This window comes from Pelophylax lessonae, assembly GCF_965119305.1.
Source record: "Pelophylax lessonae genome assembly, chromosome: 5".
NCBI lineage: Eukaryota > Metazoa > Chordata > Amphibia > Anura > Ranidae > Pelophylax > Pelophylax lessonae.
Genome location: NC_138772.1, coordinates 516,711,920 through 516,730,336, shown reverse-complemented (window position 1 = coordinate 516,730,336; position 18,417 = coordinate 516,711,920). Strand labels below are relative to the sequence as shown.

The following is an 18,417-nucleotide window of genomic DNA, read 5'->3' as shown; positions in this document are numbered from 1 at the left end:
GTCTGCTCTCATCTGATCCCATCCGATCCAATCCCCAGGACGGATGTAAAATAGGGTTTCCATCCGTCCGGATTTCACGGACAGGATCGGATGCGGATGGCAGCGGGTGTCAGCGGACATGTTACCGCTGACATGCGTTGCTCCATAGGGCTGAATGGGGCATCCGATCAGATCCGCCTAAAAAACTGACAGGCGGATCTGATCGGAACGCCCGTGTGAAAGAGCCCTTACACATTTTTTTTCTAAAGCAGCTACAGCCTTAGTAAAAAAAAAAAAAATACTGTTTCCTGCCAGCGGGGGTGAATTGGACCTCTGCAGAGAGACCACTGCTTTCAGACAAAAAGGTCTCACTCTACAACTGTTGTCAGGTGACAGGCCTTTCTTCTTAGGCTGTGGCTGCTTTAGAAAGAGAATTAACTGTAAAGTTGGCAAAACATGGAACGAAGTTCGGACAGTTCAGAAGGGATCGGCCAAATTTCGATCCATGTATGGGCACCCTGGTTGTACAGAAGTCCATCTATTGATCAACTTCAGTACAACCAGCCTGTCATCAGGTTTTTCCCAAACTATTAGTGCCACTGGCTATAGCAGACAACACCAATCTTTGTCCTGGCAGCAAAGGCTCCTCACCGTGAGAACATAATAGTGATGCCGGAGGGAATCTCCCATCAACACTGAATGTGTTGATGGGGAATCTGGAATTTTCTTTCCTTCCACTCGTGGTGACCTGCCTAAGACTTGTTTTGATGCACACAGAAGGTATTTAGTTGATTAAAATTGAATTTTCAGCTGGGTTTTAAATGAACTATCTTGTTTATACCCAAAATATGTCTTCAATATTCACTTACCAACACTGACTTCGAAGCTTATGGATTTATCCCCGATCTTCCTGTCAATTAGGGTTGCCTCAAAAAATGATCCAAAAAGAAGGAAGTCTTCAAACTTTTCGTCATGCATCTAAAACACATATACAGAGATATGTAATTGACATCATTTATCATTATGGAATCTGTGCAGTTTGGTTGAAGAATATTCCTATCCATTATGGTTTTGGAAATTTCCTAATCTTTCTTTCTCATGCCTTCCTGAGGCACATCAATGTTGAAAGTTAGGTATACCAAGTCATGCAGGCCAAGGGGCTGCGGCACCCATAGTATTTTTGCTAAAATTATTTCTAAACTGACATTTATGGACACGGGAAGTCAGCCTGGAGATCTACATATTGTGTAGAACAGGGCTTTAAGTGGTCCAAAAGAGGTGCCGGTACTCTATTATAGCCTATAAATTTTGTCCCCCCCCACACCACATCAGGGTCCCCACAGAGCTCCCCCCCCCTGGCCTGGGCTGGGACTCCGGAGCAGGGGGACTCACTGGTGGTGACTGGTCTGGCTCTGGATTGGGAAATATTCTTGGGGGATGGCAATTGATGGCGCAGATGTCCAAAATGAGCGTACTGGTGCACGGAGAGGTGGCCCACTTAACCACTTGCCGTCTGCTCACTCGAGCACTACTGCGGCAAAGCGGTTGGTTATCGTCTAGCGACGTAGACCTACGTCGCCAGACAATCCCCCTTCTCGGCGGCGCGCGTGCGCCGCCGGAGGCTGGCTCCCGCTGTGTTCAGTCACAGCGGGAGTCGGGCAAGGGGAGGAGCGGCGGCGATCGCCGCTGCTCTTCCCCGATCGTCGGGGATCGAGTGTGGAGATCCGCCTGCTTGTGTAAACACAAGCGGGCGGATCTCCTAAGTGACAGGTAGGGTCAGATTGCAGGGTTCAGCATAGCTGAATCCTGGATCTGTCCTTGTGTCACACAGTCACCTCCCCCCACACACGTTAGTAAGCACCAGGCATACATTAACCCCTCCCTCTCCAATAAAATTAACCCCTTCCCTACCAGTGTCATTTTTACAGTAACAGTGACTATATATAGCACTGATTACTGTAGTAATGTCACTGGTACCCTCAAAAGTGTCAAAAATGTCAGTCAGGGGTCCGATCTGTCCGCCGCAATGTTGCAGTCCCGCAAAAAAAATCGCAGATCGCTGCCATTACGCGTTAAAAAAAACCCAAAAATGACAGAAATCTTTCCCTTAGTTAGTAAACGCAATAACTTTTGCGCAAACCAATCAAAATACGCTTATTGTGATTTTTCTTACCAAACATATGTAGCATAAAACAAATTGGCTAAAAATTTAAAAAAATTTTGATTTTTACATTTTTTGGGGGGGGGGGAATTTCATATAAAAAAATGTGAAAAATATTGTTATTTTTTCAAAGTTTACGCTCTTTTTTTGTTTATAGCGCAAAAAGTAAAAATCACACAGGTGATCAAATACCACCAAAAGAAAGCTCTGTTTGTGGGAAAAAAAGGATGTAAATTTCGTTTGGGTATGGAGTCGCACGACCGCGCAATCGTCAGTTAAATTCGCACAGTGCTGAATCGCAAAAAGTGGCCTGGACGTAAGACAGCAAAATCCTCCGGTGGTAAAGTGGTTAAAGCACTGGTGTAGAACTCAGCTAAATAGTCAGGTTCTTTATTTTCTTAGTGTTCTTATTGTTGAGTGGAAGAATTCAATCCTATTTACAATAGCTGGAGATATTAATTTGATATTCACTATGATAATATCAATAAATAATAAAATACCACTGAGAAACATCTCTCTTCTCCCTCCCCCCCCCCATTTTTTTCCCATTTCTATTCCTCCTTTTTCCTTCCCCTTCTCTCTCCCCCTCCCGGTCCCCGCTGGGGGTGAGAGGGTCTTGTTTTCGGTTACATTTGATGTAACTTGAGTTTTTTTCCTTCTATTTTTACATATATATTATATACCTCCTCTCCCAAAACATGGGGCACACCTCCTGCCCAAGTATTATTTATGGCTGTCATGTTTTTATGACAGCTCTGGTCCACTTGTGTTCTGGTTGTGCAATGTTTTATTACGACACTTTTCCATGATACAATTGTTAATGTGAGCATATTATTCTCTTCAATAAAAACGTATTGAACGAAAAAAAAAGTAAAATAACCTCTGGAGGGACATCAAAAGGCTCCACTTCCACCTGGGTGGAATTGGTCTTGTCTGCAGCAGCAGCAGCTGGTTTGGCCTCCTCCTTCTCTCCCTTCTCTTTCCCTGTCCCTTTGGAAGACTTTGAGTCCTTCATTGGAATTTTGATGTCCTTAATGATTTTAGAAAACTTTGATTCCTGTGCCCCTCCAGAGAGAATCTCCACAGCAATTTCAATTAAGATCCTTCCTCTGAATGAAACTCCTTCTCCATGACCTTCATTGAGTTCTTGGTGATCTTCCATCAAAGTGGTATTACGAGGAGAACCATACAAGTTTATCCAGGCTGGACCAAACGTTGGAAGGAATCCTAACAAGAAAAATAATGCATTATTGTGACTAAAGGTACCTTGGAGAAATCGAACTTCAGAAATGTCACCTTTACTATTTAACAAGGTGCCCCTTGTCAGATGTATCTTAGGCCAGCTATACATGGTGCAAATTTCTTTCCTGTCCAAATCTAGGCCGGTTCCTGCTGAACCATGTATGGCCGGCCTTACTCATTCTCTTATGCCCCGTACACGCGTCGATAGTTGGCCGTGAATTTTCGGCCAACGTCCGATCGGCCGATTTTCGGCTTGCTAGTATGATGCTTTCGACAACCGACTCCGACTTTTCGGCCGAATAAAATCTGGTGTGCAGGCTATAAAATTTTTGTTGGCCGTCACCACAACGGCCGATTTTCCGTCAGTCAGAACAGATTTCGGCAGACAAAAATCTGATGAGCAAGACTGGGCATGCTCAGAGAAGAAAAAACACACGGAAAGTAAACCAACACATGACATCACTTCTGAAGTAGATTTTTGTTGGCCAAGAAAATTTGTGTGCAGTCTAGAGCACATTTCAACCAACACAACAACACTGGACAAAAGTCGGCCGATCGGTCGGCCTATAATCGTTGCGTGTGTACGAGGCATTAGTCCTATTGTTTCAGGCCAGGACCAGATTTGCCATTAGACCAATTAGGCTTCTGTCTATAAATGAAATAGGTAAAAAAACTAGTTCAGAAGCATGTTTTTTCCCATCATCAGTAAAAATAAAATTATTTGGGCGTTTTTTTTACATTGGGAATATTACAGTATGTTAGGTTATGTTAGGTTATGTTAGGACCAGTAAAAGAAAAACAAGTTCTTTATAAAAGAGGTAATTTTACCACTGGGCACTAAAGGTTGGGTGTCTAAGGGCTCCACAGATGGGAATGCCACTCTGGTTTTACCCCGAAAAGCGACCATCACTAAAATTACGATCAACCTCTGTACTACTGAAGAGAAAGCACTGGATGAAGATCCTGCAGCATCAGACTCTTTTGGTGGTGTTGGAAACCAGGTTCCCTGCTGCACTCAGTGTCTTGATCCTCAAGACCCTATGTCAATATTGTGTCTTGAAGAGACCTAAGGATAAGCAGGATAAATCACAGTATGCAGCAGTGGGGCTAATGGAAGTGTTGATATCTGCAGGATTTTCAGCCCTTGGTATCTGTTCAATAATGTAGGGAATGACGATGTACGCAGTAGGATAGCTAAATAGGTGCACTTTGCAAAGAACAGTTTATTTTTCATATTTATTTTAGCGACAGAGTCACTTTAACCAACACCATTGTACTCTTTGTACTGTATATTGTTTCTTTTCATTAGAAAGATTTTTTTTTTTTTTTTAACCATTTTTTTAAACCAGTTTTTAACCATTCTGACTTTGTGTATGGACATGAGAGGGGATGGTGCTGAAAATAATAAATAAAATAATAAATAATAAAGTGTTTCTATAGCTTATGAAATAGTAAAAACCACTTTGACTCTGTCTGTGTCTTGAAGGGAAAATGTATCCTCCCCTTTAACCGGGATTAAAATGATGGGAGATCAGAAGATTTATTGTTACACTCCCGCACTCCAGGTAAATATCTAGCAATGGACAATAATGTCCAAAATGGGATTTCCCCTTATTTTGACATATTTCCTATCATTTCCTCTAGTGTCTTTGGATTATGAAGTGAAGTTAAATCTCTCCAATAGGACACCGAGAGCAAACTAAATAAATAAATAAACTAGGAAGAAAACATGATCAAAGTCTTGCTGGCTCCTCCTCCCGCAGGATGAGTGCTTGAGCTGCAAAGGGCTTATTGTGACTCCTACTCACAATGGCCACAGAAGAATCAAATGTATTCCAGTAAATCCAACATGTAAAATATTTATTTGGTAAGCACTGTACACATTTAAAAGCACCCTACCTCAACCCTTCCCTCTCTGATGCATTTTATCTATGATGGACTTAATGATAAAAAGCACAACTATATGATTAGGTCCATTATGGGTGAATTGCAACAAAAGGATGCAGTGGAGATGGGGTGTTTGATGGATACACTTGCTTGCTGCATAGCTTTCTTGCTCCTTTGCTGTAGTTGTTTTTTCGGTAAGCAAACAAAAATAAAATTACAGAGGTTTTATTCTATCTGAACTCTAGCCAGAGTTTTTTTTTTTACGCTTTGTATAGAGAATTTCTTGACTAAAGGGGTTGTTGATCCATTTCCTTCTAATTACTTGCTAAAATAACAACACTTCTGTGGGACATAAGTTGAAATGGCCACAGCCTTTTAAAACAACAAAATAAAAACTTAATTCTAACATAAACAATAAACTTTTTTTTTCTACAATGCAACCATAAGGCCCCGTTCACACTGGGGCGATCCGACTTCCCGGGGCGACCTCACAGGTCGCGGCGCGCAGCTCGCACCGCGACCTCGGAGCGGCCGGCACGGACTTCATAACATTGAAGTCAATGCAGGTTGCTCCAGGTCGCCCCAAAGAAGCTCCGAACCCTTTTTCTTTTTTTTTTCAAAAACATTTTATTAAGGAATAAAGCATACATAGCACAAAAGAACAAAGCAGTAACGGGCAGGTTACAAAGCCCACAAAAAGTGATCAAATACAAAAGTGATACACATATAAACAGTACAATGCATGCATGGAGCAACAAAAGAGCACAGACAATCCCACAAGGTGTCATGTGATAACTCGGTGTAAAAGCAGAGGGCCAGTGGGAGCACCAAGTGGACATAGGGCTATTGGAAGGGTTCGCTGGGTAGAGCGCCCATCCACCTGATGAGAACCGAAACAAGGGAGCTTCCTATGATAAAGCATAGTGGCGCCCCCATACCCGACACCCCGTAAAGGGAACTAACTGTGTCAAGGAGTGGGGGGTCCACCGCATACAGGTGGCGATCCGGTAAACACATCTCTGAACGTGGGCGCCATAGCTGTTGTCGGTGGAGGCCGAGCCACCACCGAGTGCGAAATAAAGAACCCTGAGTAATTTGTTGAAAGGCATAAAAGGGAGGGAATGAGGAAGGGGGGGGATGAAAGGGAGGAGGATGAGGGAGGAGACAGGTAGGGTAAATAGGGGATACACGAAAGGAGGAAGGGAAGGACAACGTGTGGAAAGGGGCAATACACTCTGGCATAATACAAGCGTCAGAAAAGGCACCGAACCCTTTTTCTAAGTCGGAGCGACTTGTGTTGCTCCTATTAGAACGGGTCCACAGCTTCTCTATGCGAGGCGACCTACGGCGACCTGTCGGGCGACCAGGTCGCCTGACAGGTCGCCCCAGTGTGAACGGGGTCTAAGGGGGTCTTTCAGTGTTCCTCATGGCAACAATTTGAAATAGAATTGCTCATGTCCTCAGGTGCACCCCACCGGCTCAAAGAAGTTACCAAGGAACCTAGCTCCTGGAGAACAACCAATAACCAAGCAAATGGAAGCACCTTACCCCAGATGAGCCCCCCAATTTTGTAACAATTCAACTATTCACTGACCCCCCAAAGAATCCCTGACCCACCAAGCTGGCGTGACAATACCTTTTTTTTATTGACATACCTCCACCCTTTTGACTTCTTACTAACCCCAATTAAGGGTGGGTGGGTAGTGAAGGAGGTTGGGTAAAAATTCTTCTCTTTGTCTGAGCTTTCTGCAATGATTATCCATCAATGTTCTCAGAAATGTCCAAGCCCATCTAAATTTTTAATAAGCAATTTGGTAGGACCTACACCCACCTCACTAAACTCCATTGTTCATTTCTTTTTCAAGTCTTACTTTGATAATAATAAATATAATATTACCAACCAGTGACAAGCTGACATATTTTTAAGCCACTTTGGCTGGTTTAGTCTGCTTGGCTTCTGTCCTCCATGTTGCTTACAATAGGCCTAGCACGCACAAGCATACAATAAAAAAGGCTCACCTTTGTCTCCATCTTGTTCATCGGAGATCTGCCTCAGGTCTATGAAATGTGTTGCCAGAGCGACATCATTCATACTGCCCTCATCCCACACCTGGATCTTTACTCTCCGACACAGCGGGGGGAACATTTCTTTAAATACAATCTGTTCATGCCATACCGGCACCGCCGTGTTTTTCTGGGCTGTGGTCCGACCCTGAGATTCCAAACATATAACCAATACATTAAACAAAGCTCTTACCACAGGAAAACTTGCCAGTTGATTTTCAATCATGCTATACCTTTACATTTCTTTTTTCTTTAATAGTGACTTTCCTACATGACTGAACAGAGAGTGAGTGTGTACAGGTTTACAGTTGTATATTACAGGAAAACAGGAGTGAAGGCACTACAACTTTCCCACATAACAGTTTTGCCCAGTGCACAGAACTTGAGGCTACGACACCTCCAATGTACCAGAATAAGGAAAGGGATGGTCAGCACTCAAGATGACATCCAAAAAATGGTATTTCTTTATTGAAAAGACATGTACAATGCTGTAAAAACAGCCTACGCATTTCGGATGTTAGTCCTTGATCATGGCCATGACTAAGGGCTAACGTCCAAAACATGTAGGTTGTTTTTACAGTGTTGTACATTTCTTTTCAATAAAGTAATACCATTTTATTGGATGTCATCTTGAGTGCTGACTATCCCTTTCCTTATTACAGTTATATATGGTTAAGGATCTACTGCTGGGCAGAATCATATTTTCAGCAATGGGTAGTTTGTTTTCCAATAACACAGAAGGGGCATTGGGGTTGATTTCCTACAACTGGAGAGTGCAAAATCTGGTGTAGCTGTGCATGGTAGGCAATCAGCATCTAACTGTAGCTTGTTCAATTAAGCTTGGACAAACACGAAAAAAACCCTGGAAGCTGACTGATTTCTGTGTAGAGCTGAACTCTCCAGTTTTAGTAAATCAACCCCATTGTATTGAAGATGAGCTTAATTTTTTTCTAATTACCCAAAATTTTGTAACAAAAACAAGTTGTACCTTGATAAGCCCTTCAAATTGTAAGCAATTTTATTGACTGATCGATCAACTTGGGTACAACCAGTCTGTCATATTTCTTATGCGATTATCAATATTGGGCAGCACAGTGGTGTAGTGGTTAGCACTTTCACCTAGCAGCAAGAGGGTCGCTGGTTCGAATCCCAACCACGACACTACCTGCCTGGAGTTTGCATGTTCTCCCTGTGCCTGCGTGGTTTTCCTCTGGGTACTCCGGTTTCCTCCCACACTCCAAAGACATGCTGGTAGGTTAATTGGATCCTGTATAAAATTAGCCCTACTATGTATGTATGAATGTGAGTTAGGGACCTTAGATTGTAAGCTCCTGGAGGGCAGGGACTGATGTGAATGTGCAATGTATATGTAAAGCGCTGCGTAAATTGACTGCACTATACAAGTACCTGAAATAATAATAATAATATTCACTGCGTGTTCTTCTAGCAGGGACTGCTCCTCCCACCCCCAGGAAACAAGGTGGGCTCTGTCTGACTTTCTGCAGCTTCTAATCCACACTGCCAGAGGCTTGCAGTTTGCAGTAGTGATCGACCTATATTGATTTTTCATTGCCAATACCAATACCGATATTTTGGTCATCGCGTATCGATATCGGCCGATATGGGCTTTTTTTGTTTTATTTTTTTTACTTGACAGCTACTCTTGTGGAGGGATCTGGGGGTCTAAAAGACCCCAAACCCCTCCTTTGCACTTAAAAGAATTCAAAACGCCAAGTTTGGCTGTTTTGAATGCTGTCATTTTATTTAATCTGGCGCCAATACCCGGAAGTGATGTAATGACATCACTTCCGGGTTTTTGCATGGAGACCTGAACAGAGCTGAATGCGGCTTTGATTGGGTCTTCGGCGGCCGTGCAGGCTTGTTGCCCGGGTCTCCCGGTGGACGGGCCACAGAAGGCGGCGGGAAGGGGGTCGTCCCCTCCTGCTCCTTGTAATGACAGCCGAACGGCTTCTCAGCCGCATCGGTTGTCATTACAAGACAGCCGACCGTCGGCTATGGACGCCGGTACCGGGGTGATGCCTCTAGATGCAGGCATCACTCTGGTACAAGCACCTTGGTGGCCGATTCCGATATATCGGGGAAAGTGCATATCGGCCCTCGATATATTGGCTTTGCTGATAAACGGTCGATCCCTAGTTTTCAGTTTATTATAGAAAGCAATTTCCATACAGAAGACGATCCAATTGTGCAAGACTGAATGAAAATGTACTGTACAAGACTGAATATAAGGCTGAGCTGCAAGGGTTTATGTATGAAGCACATAGCCCAAAATCATTACAAAGTGCTTTGATCATCCTCACACTTTTTTTTATGTTAAAGAAGTGCTAAAGGCTTTTTTTTTTTTTTTCAGTACTCATTTGCCTGCCAAGGTTAAGTTCAGAGTAGAACTTCTGGCTAAAACTATCCGATCTTAAAACTGCCCCCCCCCCCCAAACACCTATACTAACCGCCCTGTAGAAGAATGATGCTTATACTTACCTGTTCTGAGGGTGGTCGTCCGGCCACGTGACCTCCCCTGTGTCAGCCTGTGCCAGCTACAAGGGAGATTAGAGAGTGTTTCGACAATGACTAATATGCATGAGCGGCGGTGACGTCATACATAGGCTTACTATAGGGCACCCCCACAAACAGTTTGACTACCTAGATGAAGCTACCTAGATAAAATACATATACAAGAGCTCTTTTCTCTAAAAAATTGCAGCAATGTCCAGATGTTCCTGAGATTTGCACCACACAGCAGTCTGGCGGGGAAGTAGAACTTTCTTCTGCGGGTCAGTAATACAACTCTTGTCCTTTCCTCAGCCTGTGACTAGAGTGTAAACATAGAAGCAAAAAGACTGATAAGCTCATCTTGCATTTACCCTGTTCTCTCCTTCTATCAGTGTGTTCCTTGCACTGAAGCACCCCTAAGAGGTTCCTTGTGCTGTTTCTCCCTCCTCTCGAATGAGCTCTGCTGTTCAGGGACTGCAATAGGTTGATGTCAAGTCAAATGAAAGCACTTACAAAGCTTGCATGAAAAAAATACATTTTATGATGATCCTTTATATCTGTCTGTAGTTGAGGCACATTTCACTCTAATTAGAAAAACAACATATTTTAAAACATGTTGCACTTGTTCATAACAAATGTGTGTCATTTACCATCTGCCCTGCAAACATGACGACCACATACGGGTCTACAAGGTCCTTATCGTCCCCCATGAAGGCTTTGGTGACATTGGCCATAATACTGGAGTTCATTTTTGGTAGCCCTTCCGCTCTGTAGATCCTCACGTAGAACCGGGCCCAGGGTCTTTCTGAGGGAAAACCTTTGGGGATCAGCAAATTCCTGACCAAAACACAATTAAATATATTAATCAGGACAGTACATTTCATGGGTTAGCCGAATTTAAAAACAATGGCAAACAAAGAGTCACTATTGCCTGTAGTAGCTGATTTTTTGGTTTCCTTTTTCCAGTGCTTGTTGGACATTATAAAATATACACTGACTGGCTAAATGCCAACTGCCCCATTTTGCCTTGCTCTGGATTTCATAAGTCTGGGTCTCAATATGCTGACCTACCTCCAGTGGCTTTAAAGATAAGGAAATGTAGCTGTGTTCAATTCGAAGTTGTCAAACTCATTGTAAACTCCAGGTTTATGCTTATTCTGAACCCCATAGAGGTAGACATGCAGAGAATCTTGGAAATCAATGTTGACCATTTTCAACCCCTATCATACAAAGGGCATTGAGGGGGGGGGGGCTGGACACTGCCATGGGGGACATGTACCAAAGCAAAAAAAAGTACTGGTCAGCAGGGAGCACACCCTTTTTTTTATCCAAATTTGAGAAAGACTTGCGAAAAGCAGCAAACTTTTAAAAGGCATGCTTGTGGGATGCCTTTGCAGCTGAATGCAGTGTTACAGAAGGATACTAAACTCACACAGTGTCAGCGACATGGTATTGTGGTATCACATATTAAGCAGGTCTAATAGATTACTTTACTTTTTCATTATTTCTTGGCTTAAAGCGGAGTTTCACCCAAAAGTGGAACTCCCGCTCAATTGCTTCCTCCCCCCACATTTGGCAGGAAGGGGGGAACGGGTACCTGTCTTTGACAGGTACCCTTCCCCACTTCCGGTAGACGGCGCCGCGGCACTGTGCCTCGGAAGTTTGGCCCCCTCCTCCTTCCCCCACCGCCGAGCCAATCCGAATGCACAGTGCGCTTCGCACATGTGCAGCAGGGACCCACCCGTGAAGCCACAAGGCTTCACTGCCGGGTTCCCTTACCAGCAATGGAGGCGGCAGCACCCGACAGCCGATGAAAACATTGGCTGCTGTGCCAACAACGCTGGACTCCAGGACAGGTAAGTGTCCTAATATTTAAAGTCAGCAGCTACACATACTGTAGCTGCTTAATTTTTGGAGGTTGAGGCTGAAAAACCGCTCTAAATACAGCTGCAGCACCTCAGTCTTAGACCCCTTTCACACATGCTTGTTTTTTTTTATCCATCTGTTGACGGATGAAAAACGGACATCAATGCATCTCTATGGAAAAACGTATGTAAATGGATGATTATCCATTTACATCAGTTTACACCCGCATCCGTCATCATCTGTTTTTTTCAACTGATCAAAGCTCTATTTTTCTTCCGTTAAAAAAACGTATCGGACGAAAAACGGATCTAAACTGACGAATGGTCAGTTTTCCATCCATTTTTGCATTGTTAGTGGATGTAGAAAAAAAACTGTGGAAAAACTAATGAAAAATGGATGAAAAACTGATGAACACTGATGAAAAACGGATGAAAAACTGATGACCACTGATGAAAAACTGATAAATACTTCATCCGTTTTGACGTGACTGAACTGATGAAATGAACGGTCCGCATGTGTGAAAGGGGCCTAATTCATTTCAACCATTAAAAAAAGGCTTTAGATTTGTTTTTAGATATAGATTTTTGCTGTGACACCCACTTGCCGTAAGTGACCCGGTTCGCCGCGGGATCACTTTTTTGGGCGGTGGAAGAGGTGCCCCTCCCGTTGCTTCCCAGTCGTTTCCCCCGGTCGTTTTACCAGAGCCGTCGGTAGCGGAGAAAACTATCCGGTCCTCTCCCCTCCTAGGCAGGAAATCAAGTGAGGGCAAGCTGGCCCCCACTCGACTCTATGGCCTTGGAGGACCGGAGCGATATCATACGTTGCTTCCTCCCAACGGCCTTAAAGGGCCCATTTTTTTTTCATGATGAAAAAAAACAATTTTTTTTTTTGCTTTTAAGGGGAGATGTGAGATCCAAGGTCTTTTTGACCCCAGATCTCACATTAAAGAGGACTATAGAGATTTTTAAGTACCAATGTTTGTCATCATTCAATGAGTGTGCGCAAATTTGAAACATGTTGGGTATCTATTTACTCAGCGTAACATTATCTTTAACATTATAGAAAAAATTGGGCTAACTTTACTGTTTAGTTTTTTTTTAATGCAGTAAAATGTATTTTTTTCAAAAAAATGCTAAAAAATATATATATATACAGTATAGTGTTTGGGGGTTCTAAGTAATTTTCTAGCAAAAAATACTGGTTTTAACTTGTAAACAACAAGTGTCAGAAGTAGGCCTGGTCCTTAAGTGGTTAATATGTTTTGTAGATGTTTTCAGATCAAGTAAATTTCCTGAAATATTTAAAATTATGTTATTGCAAACAGAGTACAAAGTAAACCAATAATCCACTAAAAAAATTCAGCTTGGTTTCAAATCATGTAAAGGTGTAAAAATTGTCTAAAAATAAATCCTTATAATTAGCATTTACTGGGCCTAATTGCATCATTGGCATTTTTTTATTTTTTATTAGGGGTGCTAAGAAAAGAAAACACATTTTTCTGTACATCTCATCAAATCGCAGATAATTAGAGGTTAAAGTGTAGTACTGTCTCCAGGCAGTGAAGAACAGAATAATTATATCCTACACTGTCATTAGCTTTAAAGATATTATACAATGCACATTGTGACTAATGACATTTATTTATATGTGTGACATTTTCAAATATATCCTAGCTATACAGCAGATGATATAATTAGAGGTGCAGATAAAAAATGATCTAGTACTAGCATAATTATAGAACCCCCCCCACTATACACTCGTCATCATTCAGTAGAACTAAACTCAAAAAGTGAAGATTTGTTATGTTATGGGGAACCTTTAGAAATGTTAATTGTGCCTTAAAAGTATTCTAAAAATGTTAGCTTTTGTCTGGAAGTCTTCCTGAAAAATAGCAGTGCACTTTTTGAAATGTGAGGATACCTAGGCTCTTCTGTACCTACAGCCTCATAGCTTTATATATGCAGCATGAGATCCAAGGCACTGCTGTCTCTGACTGCAAGTCTCCGGTGATATGGAGTTAGATTTGGTGATGTCACTACAGTGCTGCTCAATGTTCTCCTTGCTGGAGGCTCTGACATTAGGAAGCAAAGTCCTTCCCCTACCAAGATGGCTGCCTCCAAATAAAAATAAAGCGTAGAAAAAGGTACCATATGTCAATCATTTGGAAATGATCAGCTGCAGGGGGCCACAGGCAATACTTGTTACTTGTTCTCTCCCTGTTTTTTTTATTTTTTTGGATACAGCTTCAGCAGCGCTACCCCCCCCCCCCCTAGAAGTTGTGGGTAATTTTGGATCCTCTGCTCTTGTCTAGCCCTATATGAGACCTCACCCTCGCTTACGCCACCAGAATACCTTGTCCAGAAATAGGGATTGGTGAACATTCGCCTGTTGGGGCATTCGCCGAACACCCGAATTTGCAGGGTGTTGCAGGATGTTCGCCGGAGTGCTGCACACTGCATTCTGTGCCCTGCATGCACCAGTCTGTGATGTCAGAAGGGGGCGGCACCACCTGCTGAAGTAGCCAGTTGGTCTGCCCCTTACCTACATAAGAAATGTCAAAGCGCAGAGGAGGCATTCAGCGGGAGGCCTCCCAGGAAGCGAGATCGTTTTTCATTTTTTTTTATTTTTCAGGTTCCGGTGGGTGGCGTGATTGACAATGGATTTACATTGAGGGACACTATTTTTGTATTTTTTAATAAAGGAACTGTCAAAAATTGTCTCTTGTGTTTATTACTTTTTGACACTTTTTTGGTGAATGGGTAGGGGTACTATGTACGTGATACCCATTCACATGGGAGGGGAATCTGGGAGCCCCCTTTTTAAAGTGGGCTTCCAGATTCGGACAAGCCCCCCACCCGCAGATCTGGACAACCACAGCCCAGGGTTGTCAAGAAGAGACCCTTGACCCTTGGCCCCAAAGCACCCACCCCCGCCATGTTGAGGGCATGTGGCCTGGCATAGTTCAGAAGGGGGGAGGTGCTCGTGCATGCCTGAATAAGAGTCAGGTATGGATTTTGGGAGGGACTTACAATTGTCAGCACCCGGCTATTGAAAAAATAAACAAAAAAAGTCCATATGGATTTGAAGGGGAACCCCACGCCAAAATTAAAAAAAAAAAAAAAAACAGTGTGGGGTTCCCCTCCAAACCCATATGGACTTTTTTTATTTATTTTTTCAATACCCGGGTGCCGACAATTGTAACGAGTCATTTAGTCATGTAGCGAGTCATTTTAAATGTGATTTGACTTAAAGGGACCCCCCAGGCACTTGTTGTTTACAAGTTAAAATCAATATTTTTTGCTAGAAAATGACTTAAAACCCCTAAACATTATATATTTTTTTAGCAGAGACCCTAGAGAATTAATTGAAGATCGTTGCAATACTTTACAGTTTGCGGTCTTACAAACGCAATATTTTGGGGAAAAAAATACACTTTTTTAAATTAGAAAATAAGACAACAGTAAAGTTAGCCCAATTTTTTTCTATAGCGTGAAAGATAATGCTATGCCAAGTAAATAGATATCCAACATGTCATGCTTCAAAATTGCCCATGGAATAGCGACAAACATTGGTACTTAAAAATCTCCATAGGCGGCGCTTTCAAAATTTCTACAGGTTACCAGTTTAGAGTTACAGAGAAGATCTAGGGCTAGAACTATTGCTCTCACTCCAATGCAATACCTCACATGTGTGGTTTGAACACCGTTTACATATGTGGGCGCGACTTGCGTATGCGTTCGCTTCTGTGTGCGAGCTCAGAGGGACGGGGGTGCTTTCAATTTTTTTTTTTCTTATTTATTTTCCCTTTTATTTTTTATTTTTACACTGTTTCCTTAAAAAAAATGTGTTCACTTTTATTCCTATAACAAGGAATGTTAACATCCCTTGTAATAGAAATAAGCAGGACAGGTCCTCTTTATTGTGAGATCTGGGGTCACAAATACCTCACATCTCACATGTACCCTTAAAAGCAAAAAAAAAAAAAATAATTTTTCTTCAGCAAGAAAAAAAATGGGCCCTCTAAGGCTGTTGGGAGGAAGCGACTTATGACATCAATCCGATCCCCCAAGGCCATAGAGTCGAGTGGGGGCCATCTTGCCCTCACTCGACTTTCTGCATAGCACCTGAGAGGACTGGATGGTTTTCACCTCTACTGACGGCTCCGGTAAGCGGGGAAAACGACTGAGAAGTGGTGGGAGGGGGCAGGTTCCTCTCCCGCCACCCATAAAAGTGATCCCACTGCGAATACACCGCTGGGACCACTTTTATGTGAAATAGGACCGCCCACACTGTAAGAAAATGCCGGTAGCTATTTGCTGCCATAATACCGGTATTTAACGTCAAAGTACTGACGTAAAACTGCGGCGGGCGGTCCAGTAGTGGTTAAAGGAATTTTTAATTTTTATTGTTGCATTTAAGCATGATAAAAAATCACTGCTCCTAAAAAAAACTATAGTTTTTAATTTTTTTTTTATTTATACATGTCCCCCAGGGCAGTACCAAGACCCCCATACCCATTTTATGGTCAATTACTTTGCATATAAGCCTTTAAAATTGGCACTTTTGATTTTTCCTTTTTGGCTCCCATAGACTTCAAAGGGGATCGCTGTTCAGGTTACAACATTTCCCCTGTTCGGGAATCCTGCTGCCAACCACACAGGGGGGTGTTCTGCCTATCCCTATCTAGAAACACTGGAAGCTGCAGGAAAATTATACACAATACCCTTTAAAAGATAAGCAGACTGTATCAGCAGATTAAGATAATAAAATATAACAAAGCAAGTTGGCACATGAAAATAAATGCACATAAACAAAACAGTAACGGCACAGTGTACCCTATGAGGTACGTCTAAAAATCAAATCCTAACTTATACTGTAACAAAAGGAGTGTAAGCAGTAGCTCTATGTATGTGATGTTACACCTCAAACAACCAGTAGGGTTAAAAAAGAGGTGGAGCAGACTATGTCACTTGAGAGCGCTCAAAGCAAATGGCTAGGTTCAGGCCTTCAATCCTAAACTCTGTATCAGATCACAGTTCTGCCCTCAGGATAGAGTGACTTGGGCAAATCTTTATGTTGAACTTTCTGCTGGCTACATTGGGGCCCCCTTAAAACCGTTGGTGCGCAGGGTGATGAAGAACAATGAATAAGTGGCGTTCAACAAGAGTATATTACCAGATTTGACTAAGAAGAAGGAAGAAACGTATGGCAACTGGTGCAAAGAGTGAAGCAATCCCAGATGCAGCAGCTTGGAGGAGAGTGATCTAGGATGTTATGCTGCAATATCAGTCAAATATGAAAGCAAAAACAGTCAGCACCCTGGAGTACCAAGGCGAGGGGGAGAAATTGGCGCAATCACAATATCAGAACTGCTGCAGTAGTCTAAGTATTGGCAAGTGCAAAAATATTGGTTCCAAGAGACAAAGTCCAGTGGAGTTGCTATACACTTCGATGGCTGCTTCCAGTAAAGGGTGAAGTAACCCTATGTAAATCCAAGAAAAGAGAAGAGAAGACCGAGCGCCAATCTAAGTGTAGCAATGCAAGATTTTAATAACAATTAAAAGAGTATTGCTCACAAGAGTACGATAAAAACAGGCATCTCAAAGTAATGGAGGATCTGGGCAGTGTTCATCCACGGGGTCCTTCCGGAATCCTGGCGGAGCTGGTGCTGTGGAGGATGAGCTTCAAACTCCTGTGGAATGGCAGGGGATGTGCTGATCACTCGGCGGTGGTAGAGCAGCGTGGGTCCGCAGGTAGAAGGGCCATGACGTCACTTCCTGGAGACACTGTGTGATCAAACGGCCGTTTGATCGTACACTTGTGAGTAATACTCTTTTAATTGTTATTAAAATCTTGCATTGCTACACTTAGATTGACGCTCGGTTTACCCTGGAGTACCAGCAGCCTTATGACCTATGTATGACTCCTGCCTGCTGTGGGTTGGATGCAACATCAGGTGTAATGAGTCTCTGAGTATAGCGTGTCAGTAGGTGTGAACAGCTTATTAATGGATCTGAGCTGAAGATGGCTAGAAAATGGTTACAACTTAACAGTGGATCAGAGTCCCTCTCACTAGATCCCTTGTCAGTCCTCTGATAGCAACGGTGGGGGGGCGTCCTTTTACAGTGGTACAGTAAAGGGAACAGCCGTTGCGATAGTGATCCTTGCAGTGATTCTGGATGCAAGTGTTCCAAGTCACCAATGCTGCTACAGTCACACTCTGGTTCTAACCTCCTGGTTCTTCCAGAAAATCCAGCACAGCAGTCCGCGTCTCCTGGCACAGCACAGCTTAGCACAACACAGCACTCTCTCTCCAAGGGTGGCACACTACCTCCAACTGCCTCCTCCATAGAATGCATTAAGGCAGGGTTTCTCAACCAGGGTTCCATGGAACCCTGGGGTTGCTCCAGAGGTGCTAGGGGTTCCTTGAGCAATGGGCAATTTCTGCCTCTCAGATAAGTTCCCACTGACACCATTAATCTTTTTAGCTATCTGTAAGGCGGTAAATCTTCCCAATGACCACAAGTGTAATCTTCCCACTGACCATCACACTAATGTATCATGAGTTGTAGATATAATCATTTTTAATAGGGGTTCCCTGAGACCAGAAAGTTATTTCAAGAGTTCCTCTGTGTTGAAAAGGTTGAGAAACTCTACAATAAGGTAAGAAACCTTCTGCCTTTAAAACCACTTTAACTTCCTCGCAT

At 42.9% G+C, this 18,417-nt stretch overlaps 1 protein-coding gene across 1 annotated transcript in view; it reads right to left on the bottom strand.

The window, feature by feature from the left end:
* Window positions 1–18,417, bottom strand: part of FER1L6 (fer-1 like family member 6) — a gene marked incomplete at its 5' end in the record, with an annotated part of 316,530 nt that overhangs the window by 167,149 nt on the left and 130,964 nt on the right. Inside the window, 4 exons of the mRNA XM_082257934.1 lie at window positions 849–957; window positions 3,021–3,367; window positions 7,289–7,481; window positions 10,495–10,681. Of these exons, the coding sequence (XP_082114060.1) occupies window positions 849–957; window positions 3,021–3,367; window positions 7,289–7,481; window positions 10,495–10,681 (836 nt within the window). The remainder of the gene's footprint in view (window positions 1–848; window positions 958–3,020; window positions 3,368–7,288; window positions 7,482–10,494; window positions 10,682–18,417) is intronic.